This window comes from Trachurus trachurus (genome assembly GCF_905171665.1).
Source record: "Trachurus trachurus genome assembly, chromosome: 17".
Taxonomy (NCBI): Eukaryota; Metazoa; Chordata; class Actinopteri; order Carangiformes; family Carangidae; genus Trachurus; species Trachurus trachurus.
The window spans coordinates 11,108,242-11,122,967 of record NC_139900.1 but is presented as its reverse complement, the minus strand read 5'-3'; the positions used below and the strand labels follow the sequence as shown (position 1 = coordinate 11,122,967).

At 38.3% G+C, this 14,726-nt stretch overlaps 2 protein-coding genes across 2 annotated transcripts; one reads left to right on the top strand and one right to left on the bottom strand.

The window, feature by feature from the left end:
• Positions 1-946: 946 nt before the first annotated feature.
• On the bottom strand, positions 947-6,396 carry LOC311000298 (transcription factor BTF3 homolog 4-like). The gene is made up of 6 exons (XM_083990976.1): positions 6,304-6,396; positions 5,693-5,752; positions 4,088-4,201; positions 3,402-3,603; positions 1,694-1,753; positions 947-1,444 (listed from the first exon to the last, which is right to left on the bottom strand). The coding sequence occupies exons 2-6, from the start codon at positions 5,744-5,746 to the stop codon at positions 1,398-1,400; spliced, it is 477 nt and encodes a 158-aa protein (XP_083847102.1). The 5' UTR covers positions 5,747-5,752; positions 6,304-6,396; the 3' UTR covers positions 947-1,397.
• Positions 6,397-7,479: 1,083 nt separating this feature from the next.
• On the top strand, positions 7,480-14,700 carry txndc12 (thioredoxin domain containing 12 (endoplasmic reticulum)). The gene is made up of 7 exons (XM_083991706.1): positions 7,480-7,688; positions 9,716-9,776; positions 10,240-10,292; positions 11,615-11,688; positions 12,106-12,175; positions 12,862-12,945; positions 13,720-14,700. The coding sequence occupies exons 1-7, from the start codon at positions 7,589-7,591 to the stop codon at positions 13,800-13,802; spliced, it is 525 nt and encodes a 174-aa protein (XP_083847832.1). The 5' UTR covers positions 7,480-7,588; the 3' UTR covers positions 13,803-14,700.
• Positions 14,701-14,726: the final 26 nt, after the last annotated feature.

The following is a 14,726-nucleotide window of genomic DNA, read 5'->3' as shown; positions in this document are numbered from 1 at the left end:
AAAAAACCCACCAAACTCAGTTAACCCCACCTTATGTACAGACTAGAGCCAGTTATAATTTCAACAGCGCTTAATTGTAGTGTCATAGTTTAAAAATCTGTTTATCTGGTGCAGCAATGTGGAAATGTTCATTAAAGTTTACAGAACTAAGAGCTGATAAAAGGTCAAATAAAAAAGAAAATATACATCGTCTTGTGAGGCTGTAACATCAGCATCTGGGGTTTTTATTGTGTAAATGAAGGTAAAAAAAAAAAAAAAATAGAGTAAGTTACTAAATTCTTACTACCTCATACTTTTACTCACATTTAAAAGGGAAATATTGAGCTTCATAAAATCGATCCATATGACAGCTAGTCACTGTTTCCCTTGTTCATATTAATCACAGTCCCATACTAAATTGTAAAAGTTAAAATTAGCATTAATACTGGGTAAAATGTGCTCCATTTTGACAACATACATCATCAAAATTTTGCTAAAACATGAGCGACACTAACAGGATCCATTCTGCTGCACAGTTCAGGATGTTTCGTTGATATTTCTTTCATATTTTAAGTAAATGAGCAGAGCTTTCACTTGTGTTGCAGTAGTTATATACAGTATATTATTCTGTTGCTACGTTGTAACAGGTTGTTCATAGCTATTGTTTTTTTTCCCCTTTCCAATTCATAGAGGAAATTCAAGCAGCAGACGACTTGAAATCATAATTTTGCCGCTTTGAACTGATAATCTATCACTAAAACCTCACAGTTTCACAACAGCTCTAAATTCAAGGAAGTGTAAAGGAAGATGCTTAACTGTTTATTCTATTTATAAAACAAGTATTGATAATTACATGACATATGAAGGCGTCAACCACGACTTCAGAGCTGCTCATCAAAGCAGGAAAATACAGCTCGTGTGGATTCCCCTACGGTTTTCCCCCCCAAAAATCAAATAAAGAGAAACATTGATTGACCAAAAAAATGTTTTATTAAAGTCATAATCACCACTATATGTAAAATGAATTATTCATTCACTTAATTGTAATTTAATAAACAATCTCTTAAATACTAGCCATGTTTAACCATGTAGAAATCTTGTCCCTAAAGTCGTTTGAGTCCTTTGGGTGCTGAGAGTCGTACAGATCCCTCGTTTTCTCGGCGTGTCCACAACATCACCGCCTACTGAAATCAAAACCTACTTGTATCTGCATCATGTTTTTATTGTTGTTGTCGTTGTTGCTGTTGTCGTCGTTGTCGTTGTCGTGCTGTAGTGGCAGGCTGAACCAAAGCGGTTCACGTCTCCGGAGATGATGCATTGCACCTTTAACAACTGTTTCCCCACAAGAGGAAATGCCCTTTTGTGAGTCCGCAAGAGGTAAAAAATACAACGGTTGACGGAGGAAAAAGGAGGATTCATCAGTTTGCTTCGTTCTTTGAGGCTTCGTCGAAGTTCTCCACGAGATCTGAGAGACAGAAAGACGACAAACTGCATCAGGATGTTGTAGCATGATAGAGACCATTTGTGCAAGATGATGAGTTAATTCTATATTTTTTTTACATTTTCCAGCTGAACTGTTCCAATAAAACATAATGCAAACTCCAAAGTCCTAATTTTCATAGCCTAAATAGATCTACTGCATTATTTAAGAAACAAAGATGAGAACTAAAAAGAGATGTTTCCTTTAAAATTAAATAATAATCTCCATCTGTACCTGGTACATCGTCGTCCTCCTCCTCTGCAGTCTCCTCCTTCACTGCTTTCATGTCCATTGCTGCAAAATATGTAAAGAAAAACCAATAAGTGAATCCAGAGTTGAGCTGAAAAATGGAAAAAGTAATTCTTTGATAGTTACTAGACTTTTTTTTTTATGTTTCCATCAAATTCTCACAGATCTATTTTTGATGTTTTCCTGACCCCAGACCGGATCAGGTCTCAACATGTCAGTGATTTGTCTCTTGTTCTGCTTATAGAAACATGAAGCAACACGCTGCTGCTCTGTGTGGATGTGAGGTTAGGAAAGTGCTCAGCAAATTTAAGTGAACATCTGCAAACAGAAAAGCATGTGATATGAAAATGAACCTGAATTTGATTTGAAGTCTCAGTCTGTACACAATTTAAAAAAAAAAAATCACATGATTATTTGTGTTGCACTGTGCAAACACTGAGTCTAGATAGAGACGATCGGTGAGCTGGACTTTCCTCTGATCTGATTCTGCACCTTTTTCCGTTGCTGTTTTGCACCTCTCTTTCTCCTCGCTTCACCTCGCAGCTACAACCTGTTCCTCCAGGTCACATGTGCAGGTTTAACCTCCTCCGGTTCAGCAGCGATTCAACACAAACAAGACGCTGCTGTATGTTCACAGGCTGCGTGTTTGATCCGGTCGCACCAGTCAAAGTGTGACACAATAAGGCACTGACTTCAACTGAGAGATCGGTTAATCAGTGTTTGAAGAGTCTCCTCTAACATAAAACCAACTAAACTGTTCTCTGCTCACTTGGATCCAGTTTTAATTATTTTAACTGACCTGGTTTTCTTTTTGAGCTGATCATCTACCTCAGCTTCAAGTCTGAGGGATTTTTTTTAACATTCAAGACAGTGAAGAGGGCGTGAAACTGTTTTCTCTCGTCATTAGTTCGAGAACACGTTACACCGGCCCTCAGTCACGCCTGCAGGTGAAATGGGCGAGCAAAGCATTTTTTAAAAGGCAGACTAACTCAGAACGAGTCACCACGAAACGTCTGAAAGCACTCGACAACTTCATAACTTAATGACCCACAACTCAAATACAGAGACTGCTTGCTGAAAAACTGCCCCTGAAGGGAACGTGCATCAGCGGTTTTACATGAATTTTTCTCTAAAACAGCTGTCTCGTAACATTCTGTTATTATCTCATAGCGTGGTGAATGTGCAGGTCACAACTTGTCCACCAGAGCGTTTTGGAGTTGTTGGATTGTGTATTTGATGAGTTTGATGAGGGAAACCAAGAAATCCCATTAGCCTCCGTAGCGTAGCTCTGAGCAGCTCGCGGCTCTGCTCCGCCGTTCTAAAAACATCTTGCACCGACAATTAAAGGTAACGAACCTACTGCTATGACTACACGGATTATGGCAATGGGCCACTTTGCCAAAATGTTGAACTATCCCTTTAAGGAAAACCCTGTATATGTTCCCACACTAGAGAACTTGTTCTATGACGCTGCTCTCAACCTGCCTACCTGCTTCACGATGGAATCGCGCATGTGTGTGTCTTTCAGAATAAAATACCTTCGTTCTCAAGTATACTGTAAACACTTCTCGTCCTTGAATATAAGGCAACTCACAACTTTTTCATCCATTAAAAAAAGTCCTATATTCAGGATGATACACTGACACTGTGACAGGGAATGTCTAAGTGTGTGTGTGTGTGTGTGTGCACTCACATTGCCGTGGGAACTGCTCGGCCAGCTTGCGCAGGCTGCTGAGGCTGTCGGCTCCCAGCTGGCTCAGGATGCCTGGCAGCATCTCTGTCAGCTGCTTGGTCTCGGCGTGGCCCGTGATGGCGAAGGTGTTGGCGGAGAGAGACGCCTGCACTTTGGGGTTGTTGAAGTGGATCACCGTCCCATCGTCTTTTATCATATTCACCTGAGAGACGGCGGGAGAAAAAAAATCAATTAATGAATGAATATGTTCATTGTTTTACCAACTTCCCTGGAAAACTCAACAGGTAAACTGAACCACAACATGAATGAATGAAGCAAAATGAGCCCTGTGTGTGTGTGTGTGTGTGTGTGTGTGTGTGTGTGTGTGTGTGTGTGTGTGTGTGTGTGTGTGTGTGTGTGTGTGTGTGTGTGTGTGAGGATTCACAATTATTCAGATTTTATTATTTTATTTATCTGAAGCTCTGTGCTGCAACTTGTTGGATAAAAGCAGTCTAAAAATAAACTAGATGATGACATGATTGGAGAGCGCTTTGATTAGGCCATCCCCGTCTTTTATCTTCCCTGTGACACAACAACGATAAAAGATTCAGGACTCCAAGAAACGAAAGAAGAAAAAAAAAAAAAAAAAAAAAACCAGGACAGAAGTGACATCAGCTTTCCTTTTAATCTTGTCGGAGACGCCTCACCTCTTCTATCCCCGCGATGTTGTTCACTGCCAGTTTCTTCAGCGAGCCCTGGAGTTTTTTGTCGTCAGCTGTTGCCGTTTTGTGAACAACCTTTTTCTTCCTGCGGGCTGTTCCCTGAGGAGAGAACAGGTGCGAATGCCAGAATGAACCAGGATGTCAAACACAGTTTAATACCACAGTGTCAAGTTTTAATCAAAGTGGGACACTGTGGGTTTTCTATTTTACATTTTTGAATGATTTCTGGAGTGTGGTGAAGCAGCTACAAACAGATGCCTGGTTACAACCTGTGATGGGATTAAAGGAGCTTTTGCTCCATTTCTCAAAATGTGTTGAATAAACAGTTCAACTTTAAAATATGTTATTCAAGCTGTGATATTGATATGATGATGTGATAAATTTGTCTTTCCTCTTTGATGAGTAATGTCCGTAAAAAAAAACAAAGAGGTAACTGCAGTGAAAAATAGTCAAAAAATAGTTGCACCTGATTCACTACTACACTTAATATAATCCACAAGAAAAGGGAAGTGGTTACAGTGAAAAGCCTGATGCACTGCTTTGTTAGAGTTTATATAGTTTAATAACTTTCATTGAGAGCACATGAGGGACATGGTTGAAGACAAGACTCTAAAGTTAAACCGAGGAGTTAAAAACAGGGATTTTATCACTTTTAGAGATCCTGGATGAGAAAGTCCTGACTGATTAATTACTGTCTCCACGAGTAGAAGTGACCAACAGTGTGTCAGATGTCATTACTTCTGGTTAAACACAGATAAGAAATTTTGACTGTGTGACGATGACAGTGTGGTGTAATCTAACCAAAGACACTGGGCCTTTGTCAGAGAAAAAAAACAACAAATAACGCCACCTAGTGTGTGGCTGAAGCCGTCACAATAAGTGGGAACAAAGCCACAGAGGCCACAGATGAAGGGGCCGGTGCCCCCAGCCCCGGGCTAATAAAGGAAACGCTGAGGTCGGGAGAAACGACCTGACAGATGCTGAATGCCACCACACTCCTTAAAATGAGCAACAACTGAAGTAACGACAGGACAAAACTGAGAGAGCTGATTATCGACATCGTCACTCTTGAACTTGGAAATATTGTTTCAAGTTCACTCACAGAAGAGCTTTGTCTTCTGCTTTCAACTGTCTCACATGGTCCTCATCAAGTAACTGAATTACGAAATAAAATTTAGAAAATAAAACCATTACAGGCTCTGAGTTCACACTTCTAAACCAGATTTTATTCACCTATGATGAAAACAGTGTAGTCACAGCTGAAAGTGCAATTCTTTATCCTATTGTATCCAATTAAATATATTGTAATATAATATTTTGCTTTTTTCTATTTCATCTTATTTTATTTTTGTGTCTACACCTGACACCACGGTTAAGTTCCTTGTGCTGTAAAGTGACCTTTACTGCTCTTGGAAATAAAAACATTTCTAATTCAGATTTTTCCTAAATAACAACATTTAAGACCTTAAAACTCAATTTTGATGTAGGAATCAATCACACATCTCAACCAAACCTGTGTGACACACAATAAGAAAAAACAATAATACAAGTTAAAAAGAAAATAAATTGTGATAAAGGAGCAGACTGTACCTTTCCACCTATCCGGACTTGTGCCTGAAGTTTGGCGAGCTTCTCTTGATTCATAGTGCTCTGTTTAAAAAATCAAAAAGAGGGGATTTAACAATTTAACATTTAATTTTCACCATGATTTCACATTAAAGCCAATGGCAAAGATATAACCGAAGTCTCCACAGTTTCAGCTTTTAGGAAGCACGTGTGGTTAAAGGTTGTTAACGCAGTGAAGACATCATGAATTAAGCAATAAGTGCTACAATAATCCTCGTTTCCACACGTTAGCACTGCTAGCAGACAGGCTAACAGAGCTGACAGATGGTCTGACATTTACACAGCAGCTACACTGAAAACTACAACCCAACATAAACTAAAAAATGATAAAGAAGAGTATCTAGAAACAGTCGTTAAAGTGACATTTAAGTACAACATTAATGTAGCTTGTCTGCTGCTAACTTAGCATGCATGCTAACTTAGCTAAAATTAGCACGGTGGCTAACGCAACAAGATGAGCCAAAGCTAAGCAAACAGCCGAGGTCAACTGTAAATTAAACGATGAAATAGGCCGACACTTGTGTTTACCACAAGATTAAATCGTTATTGTTGTCATTATCTTTATTTTTCGTTACCTTTTGATGAGGAAATTCACTGACAGCCCGTGGAAATGTTCTCGCTGCTGGTGAGTGTGAGGCAGCAGCGCAGCTTAAACCCGCAGCAATACAACACACTTCCGCTTGTGATTTTCACAATAAAACTAGTATCTTGACTTTAACACCACAGAGAAAACATGTTGCCTAACTTTATAAATTAATCTATTCAAGTGGGGTTGAATTACTTAAAAACCTAAATATATATATATTTTCAAACACAAAAATCTGAAAATATTTAACACTGGTGAAACATGGGAGGGGCGACTCAAAGGATCTGGTATCTGTCATTACAGGTGGCAGGCCAATGTGTGTGCGGATCATAAATGAAAAGGAAATGTGAATATTTGCTTTGCAAGTTGATTTACACTGTGCACCCCTAAATTTTTGCTTGTGCTCCTAAAATTTAAAGTTAGGGGCCACTCCTAGTAAAAAAAAAAAAAAAAAAAGTTAGTCTGGAGCCCAGTTAGTTTTTCTGTTTATTTAAGCAATTAATGACCTATAGTTTTAGCTCAGATTTACACAATTGTGTTCTGGTTTACATTTTACGGAAACACTTGACGATGTGTACACATTTCATTTTATTTCAGTAATAATCAGTAAAATGTGTAAAACCACATTAATGCATTAGATTATAACATTAACTAGATTACTATCTTTCTTTTCAACTTGCACTCAGTGCTCTATAGTCTGATTTTTTTTAATGCCCTGACTACTTCAACCTGAGAACTCAGCATTAGGACGGAAAAAACAAACTTTTCAGAGGCGGTTAGAGCCTGGGATGTCATTAATATTATTCTAGATACCATAAAAAGTTGAACTTTGGAGGCTTTCGTGTAATATGATGTAAAGTTTACACAAAATAAAAACCAAACTTTTAATCAAAGGCTTTTAAATTTTTGGTTTCGGCTCAACTTCCGGTCCTGGTCAGACATCCTGTTTGTCTAACTTGACTAGCTGAGTTTGCAGATAGGAGCACGCGGTGGTGCTGTAGTGTGGATGTGATGTCATGTGAATAATACCAAAACCCCCCCTCCCTCCAGGAAAGAGAATCACTGCTAAAAAAAAAAGAAAAGAAAAAAGAGGAGGAGTCCGCCCAATACAAGATTTCACAACTTTATTGAACAGACTTTTATTGTGAAATTTGCAGTAGAACGTCCGGGTCGCTGGTTAAGAAGCAGCCACTGCCATTATTACCCACAAATACCCGCTTCTGCTGCTTCTGCTTCTGCTTCTGCTGCTGCTGAGAGAGAGAAGGCCAGACAAAATGAACACATCTGTAATGAAGATCGCGCTGTTCTCGACCCTGCAGCTTTTCTTGTCTCTGACGTGTCTGCAGGACGTCGTGGAGGCGGCGAGCAGCAGAGGTGAGTTCACTCCGCCGGTGCATCGGTGGACTTAGCAGCAGGATGTGTGTGTGTGAATATGTGTGTGTGTGTGTGTGTGTGTGTGTGTGTGTGTGTGTGTGTGTGTGTGTGTGTGTGTGTGTGTGTGTGTGTGTGTGTGTGTGTGTGTGTGTGTGTGTGTGTGTGTGTGTGTGTGTGTGTGTGTGTGTGTGTGTGCCGGGTCATTCACAGTGTTAACCTCGCTGTCTTTTGTGAGTGTAAGCCTAAATGTGTGTGTTTCCTGGTCTGGACAGGTAGTTTCCTGAGTGTATGTGTGTGTGTGTGTCCTCAGGCATTCATTCATTATTTCCTAGTATTTAATACTGGCAACACACTCACTCCTCCCTGCAGTCACACTGTGCCCTTTGAGTTCAATGTGAATGGTTTCTCCACTGAAGGAAAAAATATATAACTTTATTCATCTAGGAGGTTTATTATTGTGTCAGAAATAGTCAAGGTAATAAAATAAATGTTAAGATTCATTGTACTAAACATGAATGAATGAAAGAAAGTGGAGGAACAGGTTTTTTGTAATTCACTCTGACTCATACAGAATGAAAAGTTAAAAGATAACTGCAGTAAGTGTTAAAGCCATTTTAATCCCCCCTTTGTCATCTGAACAGCTCTTTTTTAGATACATTTATGTATTCTTCTGCATCATTTCACATATTTCCTGTATGGATGATATAGCCTACCCCGCTGCTCAAAACTCCCAGAAACTCTCAATGTTTTTACAGTCTTTATTCAAATATAAGCAAAAGATCAGGAACAGGGATGAAAAAATGGAACAACACACAGCTTTGCTTCAGCAGTGGAAGTAAACAAAATCTTGAAAGTTGATGCAAACTATTTGCACATTTGCCCCAACTTTAGTTGATTATTTACTAAAAAAAAAACCTCTGTCTGTGTAAAACTGTTTCTGAAACATGTTTTTTACGCCCTCTGAATAAGGAAGTACTAGTGCTGTGTATTTTTTCCAGAGTGGTGAGAAAGGACAGACGGATCAGTCAGAGCGTCATCCTGCAGCAGCAGCAGATGATGATGAAGCAAAGCATTAAACTGTTGATGATTAACAACTACAAGCACTTCTGAAACCATACAGTATATTATGAAACACAGGGGCTGTAAATGTGTTTCTGAATTTTTGTGTGTTTCTATACAAAACTATATTTCACACACTGTGACATTTACAGAGTTTATACCAGGAAATGCAGGTGCCATGATTTAAACCGACTAGACTCAAGTAGTCAGAGGTGACACAGAGCCCCGGGGCCGTATTTATCAAACCTCTAAGAATAACTCCTAACAACAACACTGCTAAGAGTTGACTTATGGCTGAAAGCTGCACTTAAAAGTTAGTTATCAAGTGTATTACTCACACTTTTAGCGAAGTGGAGGACTGAATCTTAAGCGTCAGTTACGACAGATGACAGCACTTCCAAGTTCATAGGAATGACCAATCGCTGAATGGAGTCCCTTTTATCATAGAAATATCTCAGAGAATAGTTAAATGGCCCATGGAAGTGTATAGCCTATTCAACCGTATTTTGACAACAATCTACAAAATACAAAATCTATAATGAATCTAAACTAAATGTGACCTAATCTTTCCTATTCATTAATTCAGCGTGACGTTGTTGGTGAGATGACGTCCCTTATTAAATCTGTGACAGGGATGAGGCCCACTCTCTCTTAAATATCTGGGGGAGTAGGAGTGATGAATAGCTTTTATTGTTAAGTTTGAGAGTAAATTCCACAAATTCCCAGCACTTAAGACTAAAATGTCACTCTAAGACGTTTCATAAATCCGGCCTCTGGTTTGAGTCGTCTTCTTTGCTTGATATTGAGTTACAGCTCATCCGGTTGTATCTGCAAACCACAGCTCTTTCTGTTGTTGATGCTGTATTTAGGACAGACCCACCCTGCTGTAGAAACACAACACCATTTGCACAATGCAGGTGCACTCATTAAATCGTTTTCCTCCTCCTCCTCCTCCTCCTCCGCTGCAGGGTTCGGAGATAACATCCACTGGAGGACACTGGACGACGGCAAGAATGAGGCCGAGGCCAGGTGAGTCCACACTGAGAGTGGAAACTACACAGTGTGTGGTACTGCAACTCTGATACGTTGTTATTTTTGACCTTGATTAATGTCCCGTAAAGAAAATCTCACTTAAATCAGTTTTATTCTTATAAAACAGGATTGACAATCAGACCAACACAGTAATAAAAAAGTACTCTGGTATTCCTGTGCTAAAAACTTCAATTTGTATTTGCAAGTTATGTAATAAAAGATTGATACATTAATCCATTATTATTATTAATCCATTAATCAATATAACATTTCCACACAAAATATTGTGATACTATGCCCTATCAATCCAGAAATAACTTTTACTCCCAACACATATCAGTCATTGTCTTTGTAATACATTGCTGAGTGTTTACTTTTATTCACAGCAGTTGTAGTTTACTCTTCTCAGTGTTGTGTGAGTGTGAGTCGACTCTTCCTCATGTGTGTGTTTCTGTGACAGCGGGCTGCCGATGATGGTCATCGTCCACAAGAGCTGGTGTGGAGCCTGCAAAGGTAAAAACAATGCCCCATTGCCCCTGGGCTTTAACATTAACATTTGCTACCCTGTGCACTGTGTTTTGCACTGATGTACATAGATGATTTTAAATATTATTATAGTATTTTATTTTGTAGAGCATTTAATTTATATATATATATAGTATTTATTTTATGTGAGAGAACCGACTTTTCAATTCTTTTGTTTTGTCCTAGACATATAGAGATGTGACAATATTAAATCTTTCAATCTGTTTATGTATATGCCTATATATTAGAGAGATAAAGATTAGTGATAATATATTAGAATAAATCCGGCTGAATAAACTTATAAATTCACTTATTGTAATGACAAGGAAGCTTGATAGTTAATTTATGAATAGGGGGTGGGAGTAAATAAGTTGAACTTCTTCCCACTCCCATTTGGATATGAAAAATCTAATTATTTTCATTTTCAATTATTTTTTATTTTTTCACGTGTTGTCTTTGTAAAGTATTTATTTGTTATGTCTGTCCATTACTGTATTATTTCTTTTTTCTTTTAACATGTCCGAAATAAACTGAAACTAACTAACTAATTTCAAACACACGAATACAAGTCGGTCATGTCCAAATGAAGCCACTGAATAGTGAACAAATATGTATGAATGACAAGAAGCCACCACTTTGACAAACAGATGAAACCGCAAACATCATATTTGTATAATTGGTTGATAGTCCATTGTTGTGAAGGTTGCAGGATCTCCGATGTGAGAAAGTTGAAAACTACATACTGTATATATTTGGGTCTTTGACTGTTTGTTGGACAAAGTGAGACATTTGGAAAAAAGTCTCACTGGACTCTTAGAAACTGTAATTAACATTTTTCATCTTAATTTAATGGTTATTTTCTCACCCAATTGTTTTGTGTATAAAATGTGTGAAAATGCTTGTTCCAGTCCAACACACACCCTGAAGTGTGAGAGTCTGCAGATTTTTTTTTTGTCTCACACAAAAACTATAGTGAAATACAACAAAGACGAAAGCAAAAGCTGGAATCAGATCAGATATTTCATAAAATAATAAAAAACAGTTGCTGATGATCTCCATAAGAACAAACTCTGACTTGTACAGAGAGTAGAAAAGTGTTGTGCTGCAGTTGAACTGTGACGACCTCGTGGTTCTTCTGTGAGTTTGGATTAAAGTCAGATCTGAACATGAACTCTCTCTCTTCCTGTACATATGTTTTTCTTTTCTGGAGGAGACTTCATGTTAAAGATGCAGAGTGAGAACTGCACTGCCATCATGATCTACTGTGAGCAACATTCATGATTGTGTTGTTTTTTTATTTCTACCTTTAGCGCTGAAGCCCAAATTTGCTGAATCCAGGGAAATCTCTGAACTTGCACACAACTTTGTGATGGTGAACCTGGAGGTGAGGACGCACTCATGTCAGGGTTACGCTTACTTATCATCATACACTGTACAATATACGGTTATTTTCTTTATTCTCCGTTTGATTTGGTGCCTTTTTTTGGAGCTGCAGTTTATCTAATGCACGTGGTGGATTCAGTTTTTATCACTTTTATCACACACTGAAACATTTAAACACTGGATTCAGCTCCAGACCTGTAGAAAAAACTTTATGCCTACACATACACACACTCTGGTCACATGATTAAAGGCACTTGCTGTATAGTTACCAACTTAACCCTTTTTTTTTCATTATCATCATCTAAAGTGTTTGCGTTGTGTAAAAAAAAAAAAAAAAATCTTAACTGTGTGTGACTGTGTGTTACTTTATCCCACTGGTATGAAGTGTTGACGAGCTGTTATCTCTGCTCCTGACCAGGATGAGGAGGAGCCGAAGGACGAAGCCTTCAGCCCCGATGGCGGATACATTCCTCGGATTCTTTTCCTTGGTACGGACGAGGGTCGAGTCCTGTAAACACTCATTAAGATTCCTCCAGACAGACCCGGTGCACAGTTGGTCGTCCTCCTGAACAGCGGTTGATTCACTAAGCTCCAGTTGCACAATGTCACATTTTTTTGCACATTAGAACAAAACTACTAGAGAATGTGTTCAGGTTGAATTAATGCAATTCATGTGGATAGATGGATATAATAATGTAGTGAACAGTGTGTAAAGTTTAAAAGAACTAATCGCAGGAATTTATTTTGTAATGTGAAATCTTTAAACTTTTAAAATATTTAGATTTACAGTTTAACCTGTTTTAGTTCTGCATGTTTTTTTAATGAGGTAAAACTGGAGCTGAGCAGATACATCATTTAAATGATAGAAATTTAATTCGATTTTCAGATTTTCTCTTTTATGTGACTGTAAATTTTAGATTGACAGAATTAGACCTTTAATGTTGGGAAACTGCTTTGTCTTTGTATTTATTTTACCATTTTACAGACAAAATGATGAATTAATGATTCAGAAGATACCCGTCAGCATCTTGGTGTTGTTGTTTTCCTGGTCCTAACTAAAACTACATTAGATGAGGCTGCACAAACTTTGGGTTTTAATACAAAATCAACACACCCTCAATGAAAGCATTTGGATTTCAATGTTTTATTTGACTCCTCTTACTCCCCCGCATAGATCCCAGTGGCAAAGTCCATCCTGAAATCACCAACAAGAACGGGAATCCCAACTACAAATACTTCTACAGCAACGCAGAGCAAGGTAACAAACAGATTATCATCTTTTGGCTCTGGGAAAATATTCGTTTTGAGCTTCCAGCTGCTGCACTCTTTGACATAACATCTGGGATTAAAAGGGAAACTCATATTTCAGACCAGACTGGAGGATTTGGACAGTTCAGTTCATTTTTTAACCCTAACCCTCTTTAAAATAAAAAGTAGATGCCACATTTAAGTGACAAATCTCCACTTTAAATAGAGTGGGTTTACATATGTTTTCGATTATTTATTTTGAGGCAGCAGTTTATGATTTTTTTTCTATCCATCTACTTTTCCTCATATCTATGATGAGATTTTTTTAGATTTTTATTTTTTTAACTTGAAACTTTATTGTTTGTCTTTTTTAATAAAAAAAAAATGAGATGGTACACATGCTTACGTTACGTACTGATGTAGATACTGGGAAAAAGAGAGGGTTTAGAGAACTGGCTTTAACTAAAATGTTGTCATGTAGTAGATTCAGTAAATCTAAAAGTTGTACTCTAAGTATCGAATGTAGTAAATCTAAATGTTATGTATTAGATCTGAAAATAAGAGGAAATGGTTGGTTTATGTCACTTTGTTCATAACTCCCACATTTAACTGTGTGAAAACCTTCTTGCAATGCATCATCATCTTGTCTCCTCATATTGACCTGAGCTTCCACCTCTTTTCTGTCGTTTTATATATGACGATAAATGTGCTGGAGCTGGATGGTGAACCTCATTTTAAAGCAGTTGATAATAATTGTGTGTCTGTTTGCCTCCATCCTGCTCAGTGGTGTCCGGTATGAAGGAGGCTCAGGAGAAGCTGACGGGCGACGCCTTCAAGCACGGCGGCCACACCGGAGACGAGCTGTGAGGAGGCGGAGACGAGCGACGATCAGGCTGTAAGGGCTACACTTCCTCCTCACCCCTCCCTTCACTATTTATACTCATACTGAACACGGTGGGCTGCGTCCCGCTGACCAAACCAAGCCAGTCATTCAGAGGCATCGGTGCTTGAGTATTTCCTTTTTTTTTTCTTTTTTCTGTCTCGTATGTTATTTCACCACCTCTTTCTCCCGTCGCCGTCGTCTTTTGTTTAAAAAAACCTGTATATTTGTATAAGGTACTGTTGTTAACTATAAACGCCATATACTGTACTGTACTGACTGTCCAGTTAGAGAGGATGCAAAACAACTCAAGCTAGCCAAGTTTTAAAACTGCAGTGTTCACTATTAACTCTCATCTGTTGTTGGATGCAAACGTCCACATCTTTAATAATATGCCAATTTATTTTATTTCTTTTTAAATGTGAAACGCCACGAGATGCGAGTCTGTTTGGTTCTGAGCTAGTTTCACGTCGTTGATCGTGAAACCAGTATAGTTTTTCTAATGTTTTCACCCAACAGCCACGATGCAGTATTTCACACTGGTAAAACAATAAACCAACACCTACAGTGATGTGCTTCCAAAGATCCTCTGCGACTATATTCACCCTGCACTACTAGATAGACTCTCTACTTCTTCTATTTCTATTATCCACTTTCTTAAATGTTATAACGACTCATTTAATCTTGACAATTTAATCTCTACTTACTTATTTAGCTCTATATCTCAATAACTGTTTTTTTTTTTGTTTGTTTAATTTTAACTGTTTCTGGGGTTTGTTTTGCTGCTTGTGAAGTGATACTACTGTTTTGTTTTTTTGGAAACCAGCCTTGTTAAACTCTTGGATGAGGGATGGAAACATTGGTTAAGTGTCTTGATGTATTTTATACATGTACACAGCCAAGTGTGCAAA